The sequence below is a fragment of the Corythoichthys intestinalis genome, chromosome 21 (genome assembly GCF_030265065.1).
Source record: "Corythoichthys intestinalis isolate RoL2023-P3 chromosome 21, ASM3026506v1, whole genome shotgun sequence".
NCBI classification, from domain to species: domain Eukaryota; kingdom Metazoa; phylum Chordata; class Actinopteri; order Syngnathiformes; family Syngnathidae; genus Corythoichthys; species Corythoichthys intestinalis.
Genome location: NC_080415.1, coordinates 7182966 through 7199872, shown reverse-complemented (window position 1 = coordinate 7199872; position 16907 = coordinate 7182966). Strand labels below are relative to the sequence as shown.

The window sequence follows — 16907 nt, the reverse complement described above, 5'->3', positions numbered from 1 at the left end:
AGACTAACAATGTGGAACAGCAAAAAAATGTTAAAAGGTGTGGCTTGATGCACATTGTTGTGAATTAGTGACATTTTAGATGAATGCAGCCTCAGAGCTTATTTTATTATTTTTACCATAGATGCTTGTTGTTATTACTAACTGTATATGTATATGGCGGAAACACTCAGGTCACTTGAAGTTCCACTCTTAGACCCCCAATTTGGCCAAATTTCAAAATTGTCCTATATGCATGTGTGATACATCATTGGAAAGCTTAAAATATCAATTTTCTGGAGGAAGAAATTTTTTGAACAGGAGGGCATTTAAAAAAAAAAAAACAACATTTTTTTAAACAGCAAAACCTCAACTGGAAGTGAGAGCATGAGAGGGCATAATTAAAGACGCCATGATTTTAACGAGATATTATCGCGTACTTACCGGTACCTTGTTTCGATCCCAAAACTCCGCGTAGCATGTCTCACCGAGTGTCAAGACACAGCTGTGACTGGCCACAGGCGGATTTTTTTCGGGATTTTATGGATGAAATATGGTAATATAACAAGGGTCGCGATGCAGAAATCGCAGAAATCAAGGAGTGGTCGAGATTTTCTTTTTCATATATTTACCCTTTTAAATTTTTTTTTTTTCTTTGTTTGGATTGATTATTTATCATCTAACATTATAGAGAAAATGCAACAGTAACAAAAAAAATACAATTAAGCGATAGTTATGAGGTAGATGTGACGTAATTTGTTTAAAAGTTTAAAATATGAGAGTGAATAATTTTTTAAAGTCGCTTTTTTTAACTAAATTTTAGACATAAATTAATGATTCTAAGCTAAAAATGACAGACGTTTCCAATAAGAAATACGATTACTTCTTTTTATGGGTGGGTTGAAACAAAAGCGGTTGCGCAACGTCTGTAAACGGGGGTTTCCAGGGTAAAACGGACAAATTAAAAATAGTTCGGGAGACTTAATGCGCCATGAATCTGCTATGGCAGCATATAGACATATTGTTCTATCACACACAACAGTTGTTTTGGCTTAAAATACAGCAGTTTATTTTAAAGAGGGGTGCAAGAGCAGAAACTACTTTTTCAGCCTTGTTTTATATACTGTATATTTATATTATATTTATATATATATTTTTTTCCTGTTTTAAATATTCATTTTAAACTTTATAGAGCAAATGACTGTTTTTGGTCATTAAAAATATTAGCGTTTATTATTTTATATATATATATGTGTGTAAATTATTAATAATTAGTGTATTTTTAATATGATTTTTTAATTAATGGAAATGTGTAAATTAATACAATATTAATAAATGCTAAATTAATTAAATTTAAATTAAAACGGAAATATGTTCAGGGATTAACACTTAACACTCTTAAGCAGTTTTTTTCTCGTCGTATTTTACTCATTGCATTCTATTGACGGTGATAAACATCCAATTCATTTAAACTGGGAGGACTGGCAATGAATGCTTATCATTCAGTGCCATTGAACTTCATTCTCCCTTCCTAGTGAAAATGGCGTTGTCTATGGTAACCAATGTGTTGAATGAGTATCCTTTGAAGTAGGGGTCGGCAACCTTTAAACTCAAAGAGCAATTTCGACCATGTTTCCAAAGAGAAGACCACTCTGGGAGCCGCACGTACGTATTTACACTTGAAAAGATTGCGTCAGCTTAAATGTATGCATTTACAGTATATATATATTAGGTGGGAGGTGGGAATCTTGAAGCACGTCACGATTCGATTACGATTCAGAGGCTACGATTCGATTATAATCGATTATTGATGCACAACCCTCCCCCCAGCTATTAGCTGCTTTTAATGTTTAGTACATTAATTACAAAAATAGCACAAAAATCCTCTCAATCTTAAATAAACTACTATTTCAGTATCAGGTTAACAGTTCAAAACAGTAAATAAAATACTCAAGTCCCCATTCTGTATCAGCAGCTTTAAACTACATTCAATTAATTTAATGTTGTGAATCGACTGTTAGTTATTAAAATTGCTCCCGTTAAGCCATAATTTCCCTTCTGTCTACTTTTGACATGTGAAAGTTTTAAAACTGTTTCCTCTTTTAAAGACAGATTCAAGACAAGATTTTGCCAATTTAGTAGGAGTAGTTTAGATAAAAAGTTAATTAGGTTCGCTACAACAGAGTCTTCCTGAGAAGTCTACTGCTTTAAGATGGCGGCTGTTTACTAACGCCGGGCAGGTCTGCCATTTCGCATCTACTTCTTTATACATGTGCTTACGCCGCCGAGTTTGTCATTTCGCATCTAGTTCTATATACAGGTGATATCTATCATAGCATTATGTGGGCGTAGTTTGTAGCAACTGGCCGTTGTTTGTAGCGGCTGTAAGCGTTTGTTTTATCTAGCAGCATGAGTTGTGGGATGTGGCTGTTTACTCTCGGTCTGTTGCTCATTGCGCCCCGAAGACCACGCCGGCTGTGTTTTATTTCCGCTTTACTTACCATGTTTAAATAATCGAAATATGGATATTTGTGAATCGTTCTCGAATCTTCAGCGGCTGAATCGCGAATAATTTAAGAATCGGAAATTTCACACACCTTCGCACACCTTTAAAGTGCCTGTGACACGAAAAAGCATGTTTATTTCATAATACACGCGGTATTTTATGCCCCTGAACGATATGGGCCGCTTGGATGTGTGTGGAAGCGATCGCTATTTTTATTAAGTTTTTTGAATCCCGCGCCATGAAAATGAGTGACTTCCGGCTTCGGTCTTGCATTGAGGAGGAGGGCGCTGTGACGTGTACGGTAGAAGACGTCCTCTTCACGCTACAGTGTACTGTTGTGTATGAGGACGAAGGATTCAGCTGATTTTGCGGATTAATACGTTTATTTTTCGCATCACGCCAGCCAAACGGCTGCAGAAAAATCATTCTGTGTGAGGGAGAGGCGTATGCGCCTTTTTGGAGTTTCAAAAGGTTCCCATTCACCGTGGATATTTACTGTGGGACCATTGGACTTACGAGGAAGTGAGTAAACGTCTTGTTTTGTATTATGTCAAATGCGAATACAGCGATTACAAAGTAAACACTACAAACTTCCTTTAAATGAAGGACTACTTACGTTTGATCATTGATAGGCATGTAAAAAGCTCTCCTAATGCTCATTAGCAGCAGCACGTTAGCTGCACAACAAATCCAGCCACCCTCCTCCGGGGAACGAACTGTAAATTGCTCTCCGCCGGGCGGTTTGCCGATCCACTAAGACAATCGACAACCGGGTTATCATGTCAAATAATCCAGGATAGTTATGTGTAATTTTCCACTTCAAAATCTTTGAAACATCACTCGGTTCGGGTTAGCATGTCGGCTAGCTGTCACGGCTCCTGGTTTGTTTACATTCTCCGAAGCCGGGGAAGGGAAATGACATATGTCCGATTTAGGTGTCATAAAATATCGTTCGGGAGGTGCGACAGTAAAGGTGAAGTCGACATTTTTGACCATTATGGAGTAATTTTGCCATGTCGTCCTGAATAAATGCATTTTTTCTATTTCATATTCCATTCAGCACAAGACTGTTATTTGTCATGAACATGCCATTTATTTAGCAATTGGGGAAAATACTTGGATAAAAAGAATAACCTGTAAAAATATTGAAGTAAAGAGACAGAAACAATGACATTTTGCCGCTCTCTTCGTCGCGTTTTCCTCGTTGTGAATAGTTCCCCCTCGACGGGCTGACTGGTCCTTCTCAAGCCATTTATATAGCTATTGGGGAAAAATACTTGGATAAAAAGAATATGCTGTAAAAATATTGGAGTAGAGAGACTGAAACAATGACATTTTGCGGCTCTCTTCGTCGCGTTTTCCTCGTTCTGAATAATTCCCCCTCAATGGGCTGAATAGTAAAACCGATGAGCCCAGTCTACCGCTGACGTCATCCACCAGTTGGGGACGCTAAAGCCCTATAATGGTAGGCGTGGCTAACCGGCAGATTAAAAAACTAATTTCTCGTCATCTGTGCTTTTCTAAATTGTTGTATATAGTCGAATCGTCTCAAAATATGATTCTAATTCACAGAATAATGCCATTTAAGACTTTTTTTCTCTTGTCATATGCTCTTTAATGTATTATACAGTTGTGGTCAAAAGTTTACATACACTTGTGAAGAACATAATGTCATGGCTCTCTTGAGTTTCCAGTTATTTCTACAACTCTGATTTTTCTCTGATAGAGTGATTGGTACAGATACTTCTTTGTCACAAAAAACATTCATGAAGTTTGGTTCTTTTATGACTTTATTATGGGTGAACAGAAAAAAGTGATCAAATCTGCTGGGCCAAAAATATACATACAGCAGCGCTAATATTTGGTAACATGTCCCTTGGCCGTTTTCACTTCAATTAGGCGCTTTTGGTAGCCATCCACAAGCTTCTGGCAAGCTTCTAGTTGAATCTTTGACCACTCCTCTTGACAGAATTGGTGCAGTTCAGTTAAATTTGATGGCTTTTTGACATGGACTTGTTTCTTCAGCATTGTCCACAAGTTCTCAATGGGACTTTGGAAAGGCCATTCGAAAACCTTAATTCTAGCCTGATTTAGCCATTCCATTACCACTTTTGATGTGTGTTTGGGGTCATTGTCCTGTTGGAACACCCAACTGCGTCCAAGACCCAATCTTCGGGCTGATGACGTTAGGTTATCTTGAAGAATTTGAAGGTAATCCTCCTTCTTCATTATCCCATTTACTTTCTGTAAAGCACCAGTTCCATTGGAAGCAAAACAGCCCCTTAGCATAATACTACCACCACCGTGCTTGACGGTAGGCATGGTGTACTTGGGGTTAAAGGCCTCACCTTTTCTCCTCCAAACATATTGCTGGGCATTGCGGCCAAACAGCTCGATTTTTACCACAGAACTTTCCTTAAGAAGGTCTTATCTTTGTCCATGTGATCAGCAGCAAACTTCAGTCGAGCCTTAAGGTGCTGCTTTTGGAGCAAGGGCTTACTTCTTGCACGGCAGCCTCTCAGTCCATGGAGATGCGAAACACGCTTGACTGTGGACACTGTCACCTGTGTTCCAGCAGCTTGTAATTCTTGGCAGATCTGCTTTTTGGTGATTCTCGGTTGAATCTTCACCCTCCTGACCAATTTTCTCTCAGCAGCAGGTGATAGCTTGCGTTTTCTTCCTGATCGTGGCAGTGACAAAACAGTGCCATGCACTTTATACTTACAAACAATTGTTTGCACTGTTGCTCTTGGGACCTGCAGCTGCTTTGAAATGGCTCCAAGTGACTTTCCTGACTTGTTCAAGTCAATGATTGTTCAAGTCAATAATCACTCACAAGAAATTGCTAATTCGTGTTGCTGTATGTATATTTTTGACCCAGCAGATTTGATCACTTTTTCTGTTCACCCATAATAAAGTCATAAAAGAACCAAACTTCATGAATGTTTTTTGTGACAAAGAAGTATCTGTTCCAATCACTCTATCGGAGAAAAATCAAGAGTTGTAGAAATAACTGGAAACTCAAGAGAGCCATGACATTATGTTCTTCACAAGTGTATGTAAACTTTTGACCACAACTGTGTTTTTATATATATATATATATATATATATATATATATATATATATATATTAGGGCTGTCAAAATTATCGCGTTAACGCGCGGTAATTAATTTTTTAAAATTAATCACGTTAAAATATTTGACGAAATTAACGCACATGTCCCGCTCAGACAGTATTCTGCCTTTTGGTAAGTTTTACAGCAAGGCTTTTTGTGCTGTCTAACAGCGAACTCTTGTGGTCGCTTTGCGACATGGTTTATTGTTTACTTGCCAGTTCAATATGGCTGCACGACGTCTCGGGCTGACGCCTGCGTTGTAATGTTGTGCTTATATGATCCTTGGACAAGATTTGTCCATAAGTATGGTTGTTGTAAAGAATGTACATATTATGTTAGTAAGCGAAATGTTATATTTTTTGTATGAGACCCTTTTTGTTTATGTTTAGTGAACCTGTATGGCGTGCTAAGCTAACGTTGTTGCTAATGCAATGCTTGTGTACTTTTTTTTTGTAGTTTTACGACGGTCTAAAGAGGACAATGGTTTGAGGCTATTTTATTAATAAATCAGATGAAAAAGGAAGAAGTCTGATTATTAAGGCGTCGTTCACTAGCTGTCTAGCTTTGGAAAAAGTACACGCGTCGGAGTGAGGACAGCATAGACAGATTTAAATGACAGTGGAGTGAAATGCCCACTACAGTCCTTATGTACCGTATGTTGAATGTATATATCCATCTTGTGTCTTATCTTTCCATTCCAACAATTTATTTTACAGAATATATATATAATTTACAGAAAAATATGGCATATTTTATAGATGGTTTGAATTGCGATTAATTGCGATTAATTAATTTTTAAGTTGTAATTAACTTGATTAAAACTTTTTCACAGAACACTCTCGCAGGTCATGAATTCACCAACTATGTAAAGTCACGGTTAACACTCGGATGGCGTATCTACAATCTTTTAGCCTGTGAATGGCATGACCTTTGTGAGCGTAAGAAAACAGTGAGCCTGACTTGATCTACCTTCTAAAAGGAAGATAATAATATCAAATATTCATGTATTTAATATAAAACCGAGCCACATCAGAGCAGACCCGGCTGCAGAAAGAAATTACAGGGGGGGCATTACATTTTTTGGGGGGGGGGCACACTTCTTCAATGTAAATTTAGTGGCGTTTTTACCCGTTATATTTTCTGATGATAGTGTCAGTCAGTGAAACTGCAGGAGGTGGCAGCGCTATCACTTCATGTTGACTTTCGGCCGCGTCTTTGTCATGGCTTGAGTTCGTCTTTAGTTTCTTGAAAAAAACAGGGATGTCCATTCCAATTTGAATTAGCAACGGAGGAGCCGCTCAATTGCCATTTCTGTAACCGGAGCAATCCCTATCCAATCGCAGTACACAATGGCCGGCTACTCAGCCCGCCCCCCTTATCTGTCATTGGCTAGAAATTGCCTACATTCGCTGCTCTGATTGTGACGACAGATCAAGATAGGATGACTAGAGCAGTGTTTTTCAACCTTTTCTGAGTCACGGGACGTTTTTACGTTGGAAAAAATCTCGCGGCACACCACACCAAAATGTTCCAAAATTACTTTCTGTATAGTATATTTAATTATAAAATAATTTCTCAGTATTTATACTTACTCAGTGTGAAACGTTTAGCAATTAGGCTTGAAAAACTATCAGACAGGGGACTTGAGCAATGCATTTAAGCACATCAGGGCTGGTCGTCTCGCTGACAATGGCTTTGCAGACAGGTAGTATTAACGTCTCTGCCACAGTTTGGGACTTTTGGGATTTCGCAACAAAGTAACTGGCTTTCAGGGCGTTCTTATTTACCTTTATAGTTTTCCTCAAAAAAGTTGCCCATTTCTCTGTGTTTTCACGAAGGCGTACAAAATAATCCATTGACTTGTTCTGAAGCGACGGGGGTTCATTTGGAGATGAGTTTAAGCTTGTATGGCGCCATGGCGCTAGATAGCCGCTCGTGTCGCGTTCAAGAACTGCTCGGATTTCTAGGTATCTCCCACCTAGCTGTCCTCGATAATGTGTTGGAATAAAACAAAGAGGGAGGATTAACGGTCGTCACATATGGATAAAATGGAAAGGACACTTTTGTATATATCGACACTTGACGAGTCAAATAATGAACAGTAGAAGTGCTGGGGTCCACATTGTTACGGAGAGCAAGGTGGCTGACGGCTAGAAATCCGAGCAGTTCTTAAACACAACACGACTCATCTGCACACAACCGAGAACTTTTTCCACATTCCTTCCTTCCTACTGCAACTTTGCCTGACGATGTTAAAAAAAAGCGATATTGGATAATTTCTCGCTGCGGCAGCACAATCGGTTGAAAAACACTGGAATATAGACCCTACTCACGTGACGTCACAGCCACGCCCCCGCGCCATGATGTCCGCATACTCGCCATAGAAATGCATTAGCGCTTCGTAAATTCTTCCTATTATTGCACGTTTTACTGCTCGTCAACATTAATACTCAAAATGGTGAAGTCGTGTGTGGCGGTCGGTTGCAAAAACAGAGAAGATAGACGGAGAGACTTGAATTTTTACCGTATTCCGAGAGACACGAAGAGGAGGCCGCGATTGACTGCTGCAATTCGACGAGACAACGGGGCTCCAAACGACTACCACAGATTATGTAGTAGTCATTTTATATCTGGTAAGATGCATTTAATATATATTTAGAGGGTTTCGGGCCGACAACCACAATTAAGATCATTGCTAGGCTAATCGCCGACAACATACACGTATGTATGTAGTTAGTGCTATCGCTAAACCATATAAACATTAAAAGCCCTAGCTCCATTGACAAATGACATGAAATACATTAGACTTGACAGTGGATGTTAGCAAGAACAAAACATTTTCAATTGAAAATTTCGTAACTCACCTTCCGAGCACAAGATTCCTGCCGAATTTTCGTGTACGAGGACGTGTTTCACCTAACCAGCAACGTAGCATTTATAAGCCTCCAAGCTCTTAAAGTTTTTCAAACTTTCGTGAGAATAGGCTGATTTTGTGTGGGTATCAGATGTCAGGCGAAGCCAGCGGGTCGAAAAACATCGATTTAGGCATCAAATACGGATCTGGCGAATGGATAAACTGAAGCTTTTCCACGTAACGCCTTTTATGCAACGGATCCAATGAGTTTACAGCGTCAGATAACACCGGGGCTTCCATGAATTGCTCTATAACTTGCTCGACTAATAGAAAACAATGAGAATAGGTCTGAAAAAGAGGTACAATATGGCGGCCGGAAACAGCGACACGCCCATTTTGTGACGTAGGTGAGTAGGGTCTATAGGGTTCATTCTCCCCGTGTGTGTGTTTTTGTGGAAGATAAAAAAAAAAAAAATTACACAGTACAGTTTAATCGAGCTAGGGCGGCCACAGCCATCCCTCAGGGCGGGCACGGCCCCCTAATGCCCGCCCATGCCGCCGGGTCTGCATCAGAGAGGTCAAAGAGCCGCATGTGGCTACGGAGCCACAGGTTACTGACCCCTACTTTTAAGGTTTAGGGGGGGAAAAGTCATGACTCGTGCATGAAAGGGTTAATTATCTTTCTCAACTTGACAGCAACAGACGTCCCATACAATTTGACTGATCGAAAGAACGCTGGCAACACTCTCAGTGAATGTTTTTTTTTTTTTTTTTAATTTTGGCGTCGCGTCAAGTCGTTAAACTCTTCTTTGTTAAACGTGTTCTAGTATGCTGTTGTAATGTTGCACCAGCCGACCTTGGATGCTCCTTGGGAGACTCGTCACTTTGTGCTAAAGCGCCTCCTTCCATGCATCTAGCATAACACCATTGCTATGTTGACATGGAATTGCTGCACATGTTTTCGCCCCGTGATCTCATGTCCCAGAACACGGTACTGTACAAAGCATAAAAAAATACAGGCGGATTTTTTCGGGATTTTATGGGTGAAACATGGTAATATAACAAGGGTCGCGATGCAGAAATCGCAGAAATCAAGGAGTGGTCGAGATTTTCTTTTTCATGTATTTACCCTTTTAAATGTTTTTTTTTTTTCTTTGTTTGGATCGATTATTCATCATCTAACATTATCGAGAAAATGCAACGCCAACTGTGTTTTATTTCTGCTTTACTTACCATGTTTAAATAATCGAAATATGGATGTTTGTGAATCGTTCTCGGATCTTCAGCGGCTGAATCGCGAATAATTTAAGAATCGGAAATTTCACACACCTTTAATGTATATATATATATTAGAGCTGCAGCTATCGAATATTTTAGTAATCGAGTAATTGACTGAAAATTCTATTGATTAATCGAGTAATCGGATAAAACAAATATATTTTTAGGTGAAGAGCAATTATAGATATACATGAGAAAAGCAGACATTTTATCATTTTCAGTCAATCAATGTCTTTATTTTTGATGTAAATTGTTGAAAACAGCCAACAATTGCATCTCAGATGTAACTAGAATAAAAAAAAAAAGAAATTCACTGCTTTCACTCAAAAAACCTAGATCTTATTTTAAAAAAGTGTGTGTGTGTATATATATATATATATATATATATATATATATATATATATATATATATATATACATACACCTAAAAATGCCATTACGCTTGATAACACACATCACTTAAAAGTTAGGATTTTTTCCCACGTTTTTCATTTGAATTTCTATTTGTGTCAAGCCATTTTTAAGTTCTAGTTAAGTTTTACGTTAGTCTAAACTGTAAGTCCTGATAGGATTTTGAGTTTTTGCAGTGTTCAAAATAAATGTATGATACAGGCTGTGTTGGAGCACATTAGGGACTAGTGCTACTTAGTGTTTTATCCAGCAATGACTACTGAGCTAAAATTGATAGTTAGCATGATTGAATTTTTATTTGACACCCTCATCACTCCACAACGCTATGTTATGTTAAAGCCTGTATGTAAGACACGTTAGCCACGCATCGAAAGTGGTCTTAATTAATTGAAACCTAGCCCTCCGCAGGGCTAACGTAAGGTGAGCTAGTAGTGACAGTAGCGTTAATCTTATATATTAGCGCTTAGCGCTCTTTATTCGCGCTTAGCGCTCTACTGCTTTAAGATGGCGGCTGTTTGCTAACGCTGCCCAGACGCGGCCTAGTCTGTCATTTAGCATCTAGTTCAGTGCTTCTCAATTATTTTCTGTTACGCCCCCCCCAGGAAGACGTAAATGTTTCGCGCCCCCCCCCCCCAACTCTCTGCCGCCACTGTAAATAGTATCATTCGTCTATATTACTATTATAAGTACGCCTCAGCCTAACATTGTGTCCTTTTTTTTTCTATTAAAGAAAAAAAAGTAACATAGATCAACTTATAATAAAGTATAACTTTTTTAACAGTGTGTTGCTTGTAACAGAAAAGACTTAACGCGCATCAATTTGCCTGAAGTTAAAAAAAAAAAAAAAAAAAAAAAAAAAAAGTCACATCCAAACTGTAAAAATACACTCAAGGTACATTTTTGACCATTTGATACTGAAAAATAAAATGTAATAAAATCAGTAAATAATAACTAATTCAAATTGATTAGAAACATTTACTCTTCAGGACAACATGCCAAAAAATTTGACCGAAAAAAAAAAACAAAACTGAATAGGGGGGGGGGGGGGAGTCTTTGGACAGAAGGAAAGTTTTTATTTTCGCTGATTCACCACAGTGCTCACTGGTTTACTGATATAACACTGACAAAGCGGGACGATTGTGACAATTGGCAATATTCGGCACATTTTCGCTGAAAAACAATCAAGTGTCTTATGAATGAGATTGAGGTCTAATGTCTTTAAGTGGCGTCTTAACTGATTTTGCTTCTCCGCTATAATCATTTTTAGACTCAGTAAACAGTGGTCTTTCCTCATTTCCCACTATATTAAAAGTCAAAGGCAAACGGCCCGAAAAAAGCGCATTCTCGGCGGCCGAGGGAGAACCGTAGGTGAGGGCGGTGGTCGTGACGATCCCAAGCCGAAAACGGCACTTCTCGGCCGGACACGTGAGAACCGAAGAAGACAGTGGGTCGCTGTGTGAGTCCAGCTCTGCATGAGTCTCTTCCGTGTGCTCTTGCTTACTTCAAAAATACTGCATGCACTTTGAAAATGAGAGCGCCACTGCCACCCACGGAGTGGATGTGAAAGTACACTTTATTCTAGTACGGCAAAAAAAAAAAAAAAAAAAAAAGCATGTTCCCCGAGGTCACTCGCGCCCCCCCTGGCATCGCTCTGCGCCCCCCTGGGGGGGCGCGCCCCACCATTTGAGAAGTACTGATCTAGTTCAACATACATGTGATCTCTATGAGACTCATCAGAAGCTACCTGCAACTAATATAGCATGTGCGGGCTAGTATTTAGCAACGTCGGCGTCGTTTGTAGCGGTTGTCGGCTGCAGTAAGTTTTTTTTTTCTTTGCTTCTTCCTCTACGCACGTGACATCAGCGCGTTGTCCCGCATTAAAAGTAGTCCGAGCAAAACGTGATGCTTAGAGCTGTCAAAATAAACGATTACTCGAGGTGAATAAAATTACTCGGATCAGTTTTTAAACTCGAGTTACTCGAGTTGCTCGAGTATTCGTTTCAGCTCTAATATATATATATATATACATATATATATATATATATATATAGAGCTGTCCCGACGTCATTGATGACTTAAATCCGTCGACGGGTTGTTTTGCTCGTTAATGAAGGGTTAAAAAAATATATGCGTGGAAAGTTCAGAATGTCGGACGCTCTGTATGCAAGCGGGGAAAGCGGCACAAAGCCAAAAAAGCGCACCAGAGTGTCCAAAACATTGACTTATTTCAAAGAAACAAAGGAGGGTACACTCTTTTGTCCTGTCTCTTCAATGCCAAGCTTGGCTGCTTGTCGGCCGTGAATAAACACCTAAAGCGTCGTCAACCAGTTTGTAAGTCCAACTAACTAACTAACTAACTAACTAACTAACTAACTAACTAACTAACTAACTAACGACATGTTTTTTTTTAAGTTGCTAAGCCTGTCAGGATATGCAATGAATCCAATTATCGCACGGCAAATAAAAATGAGGCCGGTAATTTTCACGGCTGCCTTTTATCGCTGCGCAAGTGCGTGCGTGCTGATTGCATATGAGACTCCAGTTCCTTTCTCTTATCAACACGCTGTAGAATTAAAGTTCAGACATACAAAATAAGAAAACACATCCATATTAAACACTGTAACGTTAGCACTGCTACACTGAGGTGAATGGGGGAAAAAGGCAACTTACTTTAGCCTGCTATAAAATATTGGCAGTCGTCCCGTGAAAGCAAACTTGCGGTTAAAAGGTGACACTTCAAACATGAAAAATCCCTGGTTAACAGCATTTTCAAACGAAAAAAATGACCCAAAAACTCTATTACTGACACTACATGCAATTACAAACATTTTGCGGAGTGTAAAGCTAAAGTTAGCGGTTTAGCGAACGTACTTCCGGTGAACATTTCAAAATAAAAGCATGTCATGTTCTTCATATAGATAGCGATTTTTGGAGTTAATCCCACATACTTCAAAATTCAGATTCTACACTAAGAATACTTTTAAAATGACACCCTTTATGAAAAATCTGATTGGCAATGAATAATTATTATAATACTATTATATATAGTACTATACTATAATATTAATGCGAGGTGTTTTTTTAAGAATTGTTTTGAATCATGTTGAAAAGGAAGTCAGTGTTCTGAATCTGTTTACATTCCATTCTTTTGCACTAGTTAATTCTATCAGCATTTGAACTCGTTAATTTTTTAATTTATTATTGTTATTTACGTGTTTATTTGTACTTAAATAAATAATTTACATGTTCCAATATGTTTTTGTGAATTGACAAGCTTCAACAAAAATTTCATTGCTACATTAGTAAAAAAAAATTTTTTAATTTAAATTATAAGATTAGTCGACTAATCGTAAAAATAGTCGGCTGACTAATCGGGAGAAAATTAGTCGTTTGGGACAGCCCTATATATAACATATATCAGGGGTCGCGTTAACCGAATATTTTCCGTCGTTGACCGGTTTTTTAAAACGGTGACGGAAAAGTCAATCTGTCATTTTGACAGGTTGCAATTCACACCCCAGACCACAGGGTGGCGAGTGAGCATATTAATTAGCTATTGTCTCTCTTGATGCATGACGTCGTTGGCCTTACTCGGAAAAATATCAAGGCAACTGAGTGTCCGAAGTTTCTTCAAAAAGCCCCAAAACGACGATGGTGTTGATAAAAGAGGTGAAAAAAGAGTGTGGCCGCAGAGCGCGGATTCAGCCTTCAGAACAACATCAAAACGGCCATGAGAAGTCGTCTGTCCGTGGCAAAAGTCCAAAACCTCATGACAATAGTCTCTGTGGCAATCCCACTTGAGACATTTGATTATGCACAAGCGGGCAAGTCCATGCGAGCAGGAGGAAGGTGTGAAGGCAGTAACACACCAGCAACGTGAACGTCGCGTCAACGATTCCGCCGCGATAATGCACCAGTGACGCTCGGCGTCAATTTCCATAGGCTAAAGCAAAAAGCAGTCCGAATGACAAAGATTTTAACATGTATTTTACAAATTCAATGCCTCATTTTTTTCTTATGAACATTTTTCTAAGCTTTATTGATGTTTTTTTTCTCAAGTTAAAGCACCACGCAGAAATTAATACATTTAATTGTGTAACAGGATTTGTGGATTATTCGTATTAATTACCGGTGTTTTAGCTCATTTCAATTTATTTTATTTATATAGTAGGTTACGATTGCATATTATTTTGAAAATCGACCGGATTCACCGTATTTTACACGAGTGACTTCCGGCCTGCCCGATCCTACCTTGTAGTATTGACGCAGGGGGCCGCGTCTCGCGTCAAATAACAAACTCTGCTGTTCTTTTCACGCGCGACGCGTTGAGCGGTTCTGGGACGCGTCCAACACGCGGCCGCACTGCGACTGGTGTGCATTGGCTGATTGACTTTAACGGCCGCGTTTCACTGCGTTATCGCGGCGGGATCGTTGACGCGACGTTGACGTTTCTAGTATGTTACCGGCTTGAGACTGCGTTCAGGCCACAGCATGTGAACTGTTAATTTCATTGTTTCATATGAGCCTACCTACTGGGGCCACAGTCAGCTGTTTTTGTCACTGCGGAGAAAAAGTTACATATTCATCTGCTTGATGTGTGATGGCACGGTGTGGATTCTCTGTTAAGCTTGTTCGGACAGAATATTAATTAAAAATGAATGAAATACTATTGAATATGTCACTATTATCGTTTTAAAAATTTAAGTGATGTGTAAAAATAGATTATGACCGGATTTTTATGACCCTGTCAGTCAAAATGACAGACAACGAAAAAGTCTAGCGCAATATATATATGTTCTGCAATCCGTAGGAGTTTTGCCTCCTTTTGGTCAGCAGAATAAGTGCTCACTTTTTCACAGAACACTCTCGCAGGTCATGAATTCACCAATATGTAAAGTCACGGTAACCACTCGGATGGCGTACCTACAAGTTTTTTTGCCTGTGAATGGCATGACCTTTGTGAGTGTAAGAAAACAGTGAGCCTGACTTGATCTACCATCTAAAAGTAAGATAATAATATCAAATATTCATGTATTTCATATAAAACCGAGCCACATCAGAGAGGTCAAAGAGCCGCATGTGGCTACGGAGCCACAGGTTACTGACCTGTACTTTTAAGGTTTAGGGGGGGGAAAGTCATAACTCGTGCATGAAAGGGTTAATTATCTTTCTCAACTTGACAGCAACAAACGTTCCATACAATTTGACTGATCGAAAGAACGCTGCCAACACTCCCAGGGAATGTTTATTTTTTTTTATTTTTTTAATTTTGGCGTCGCGTCAAGTCGTTAAACTCTTCTTTGTTCAACGTGTTCTAGCATGTTGTTGTAATGTTGCACCAGCCGACCTTGGATGCTCCTTGGGAGACTCGTCACTTTGTGCTAAAGCGCCTCCTTCCCTGCATCTAGCATAACACCATTGCTATGTTGACATGGAACTGCTGCACGTGTTTTCGCCACGTGATCTCATGTCCCAGAACACGGTACTGTACAAAGATTAAAAAATAAATGTTTAAAAAATACATTCATGCATTTTTATGTTTTCACACTACGCAGTATGAATTTGGCACTGTATAAATGCAAACAAAAACAAAAAAAAAAAAAAAGGGGGGGGGGAATTAGTTGATGTCCTCTTGACACGTTCTGCAATATATAACGCGGTCAACCAATGACAATGTCGTTTTTTTTAATACAATTTCTCCTATTGGCTCCTCGCGTGAATCCGCGCAATATTAACCAATCAGCACACAAGCGGGTGCGGTCTAAAGTCCACACCAGAATCTTAGGTTGTAATCTTAGGTTGTACCGAACCCACATCGTCGGCATATTGTGGATTGTTTGAATCGTCACGGATAATATAGACGTGATAGTGTTCGTTTAGCTACTGAGAAGAAGTTAGTAAACCGAGAGACGCTTTTGTTTTCGGCGCCTGCAAAGTACAAGAAGAACTAGGGCAAAATGTCGGTCGAACCTATCGTCGTGACGCTGGAAACGACCACCGGGGCCCCCATCTCATTACCAGTTGTTTTGAAGAAAATTATGGAAATGCCTCCTCCGAATATACTGGCCGGTGATGACGGTAAAATACGATTTTTTTTTTTTTCTATTTCTGCATTTTCTAAACCGAATTTTGAAATATAAGCATTTAAAAAGACAAAACATAAAAAAGCTAAATATTACAGGGGAGAGTCATAAAATATGTCAGTTTTATTGAAAATGGATATATTTATAGCCTATTTAGTACTACAGACTGTAGAAAACATGTAAACACCTAAAATTACTAGTAATGTTTATTTTTTTAAATATATTTTAAAAAAAATGTGTTTTAACTTGCTGAGTTTCAGCAAATATGATGTTTTCATGCAACAAAACTGATTCAATTAAGAATTAATATATAAAAATAGAATTCATGACCTAATGTTGCCCTCATGAGTGTCATGACGTTTTTCTCCCCCCATCTTCCTTCATTTTCAATAGATGACAAAAGTCATAAAACTGCAAATGTCCTAAATAGGGCTGCAACTAACGATTTTTTTTCAATAATCGATTAAACACATGATTAATTAAATGATTAATCGGATCGATGTCACTTTTTTCAATTACCTTCACAATTTAACTTGAGATTGTTTTGGGCATGTTGTAAAACATAAACGAAGACAAAATGTCTATTTCCATCAAAAACAATATTGTATTACAGCTTCCTTACTTAACTGTAGTCTACAACTAAGTCTACAACAGTACATAAAACTTGTTAAAGTTTTTAATAA

At 38.7% G+C, this 16907-nt stretch overlaps 1 protein-coding gene across 3 annotated transcripts in view; it reads left to right on the top strand.

Annotated features, from left to right (window-relative positions):
- The window catches only part of tefa (TEF transcription factor, PAR bZIP family member a), a 42535-nt gene that overhangs the window by 7090 nt on the left and 18538 nt on the right, over positions 1–16907 (top strand). Inside the window, exon 1 of one of the 3 annotated variants that reach the window (XM_057825663.1) lies at positions 15873–16219. The exons of 1 other annotated variant lie outside the window; for it this stretch is intronic. In XM_057825663.1, coding sequence (XP_057681646.1) covers positions 16099–16219 — 121 coding nt within the window. In that variant the 5' untranslated portion in view covers positions 15873–16098. Of the gene's footprint in view, positions 1–15872; positions 16220–16907 lie in introns of those variants that run through there. One more of the 3 variants, XM_057825661.1, reaches the window with a different exon arrangement.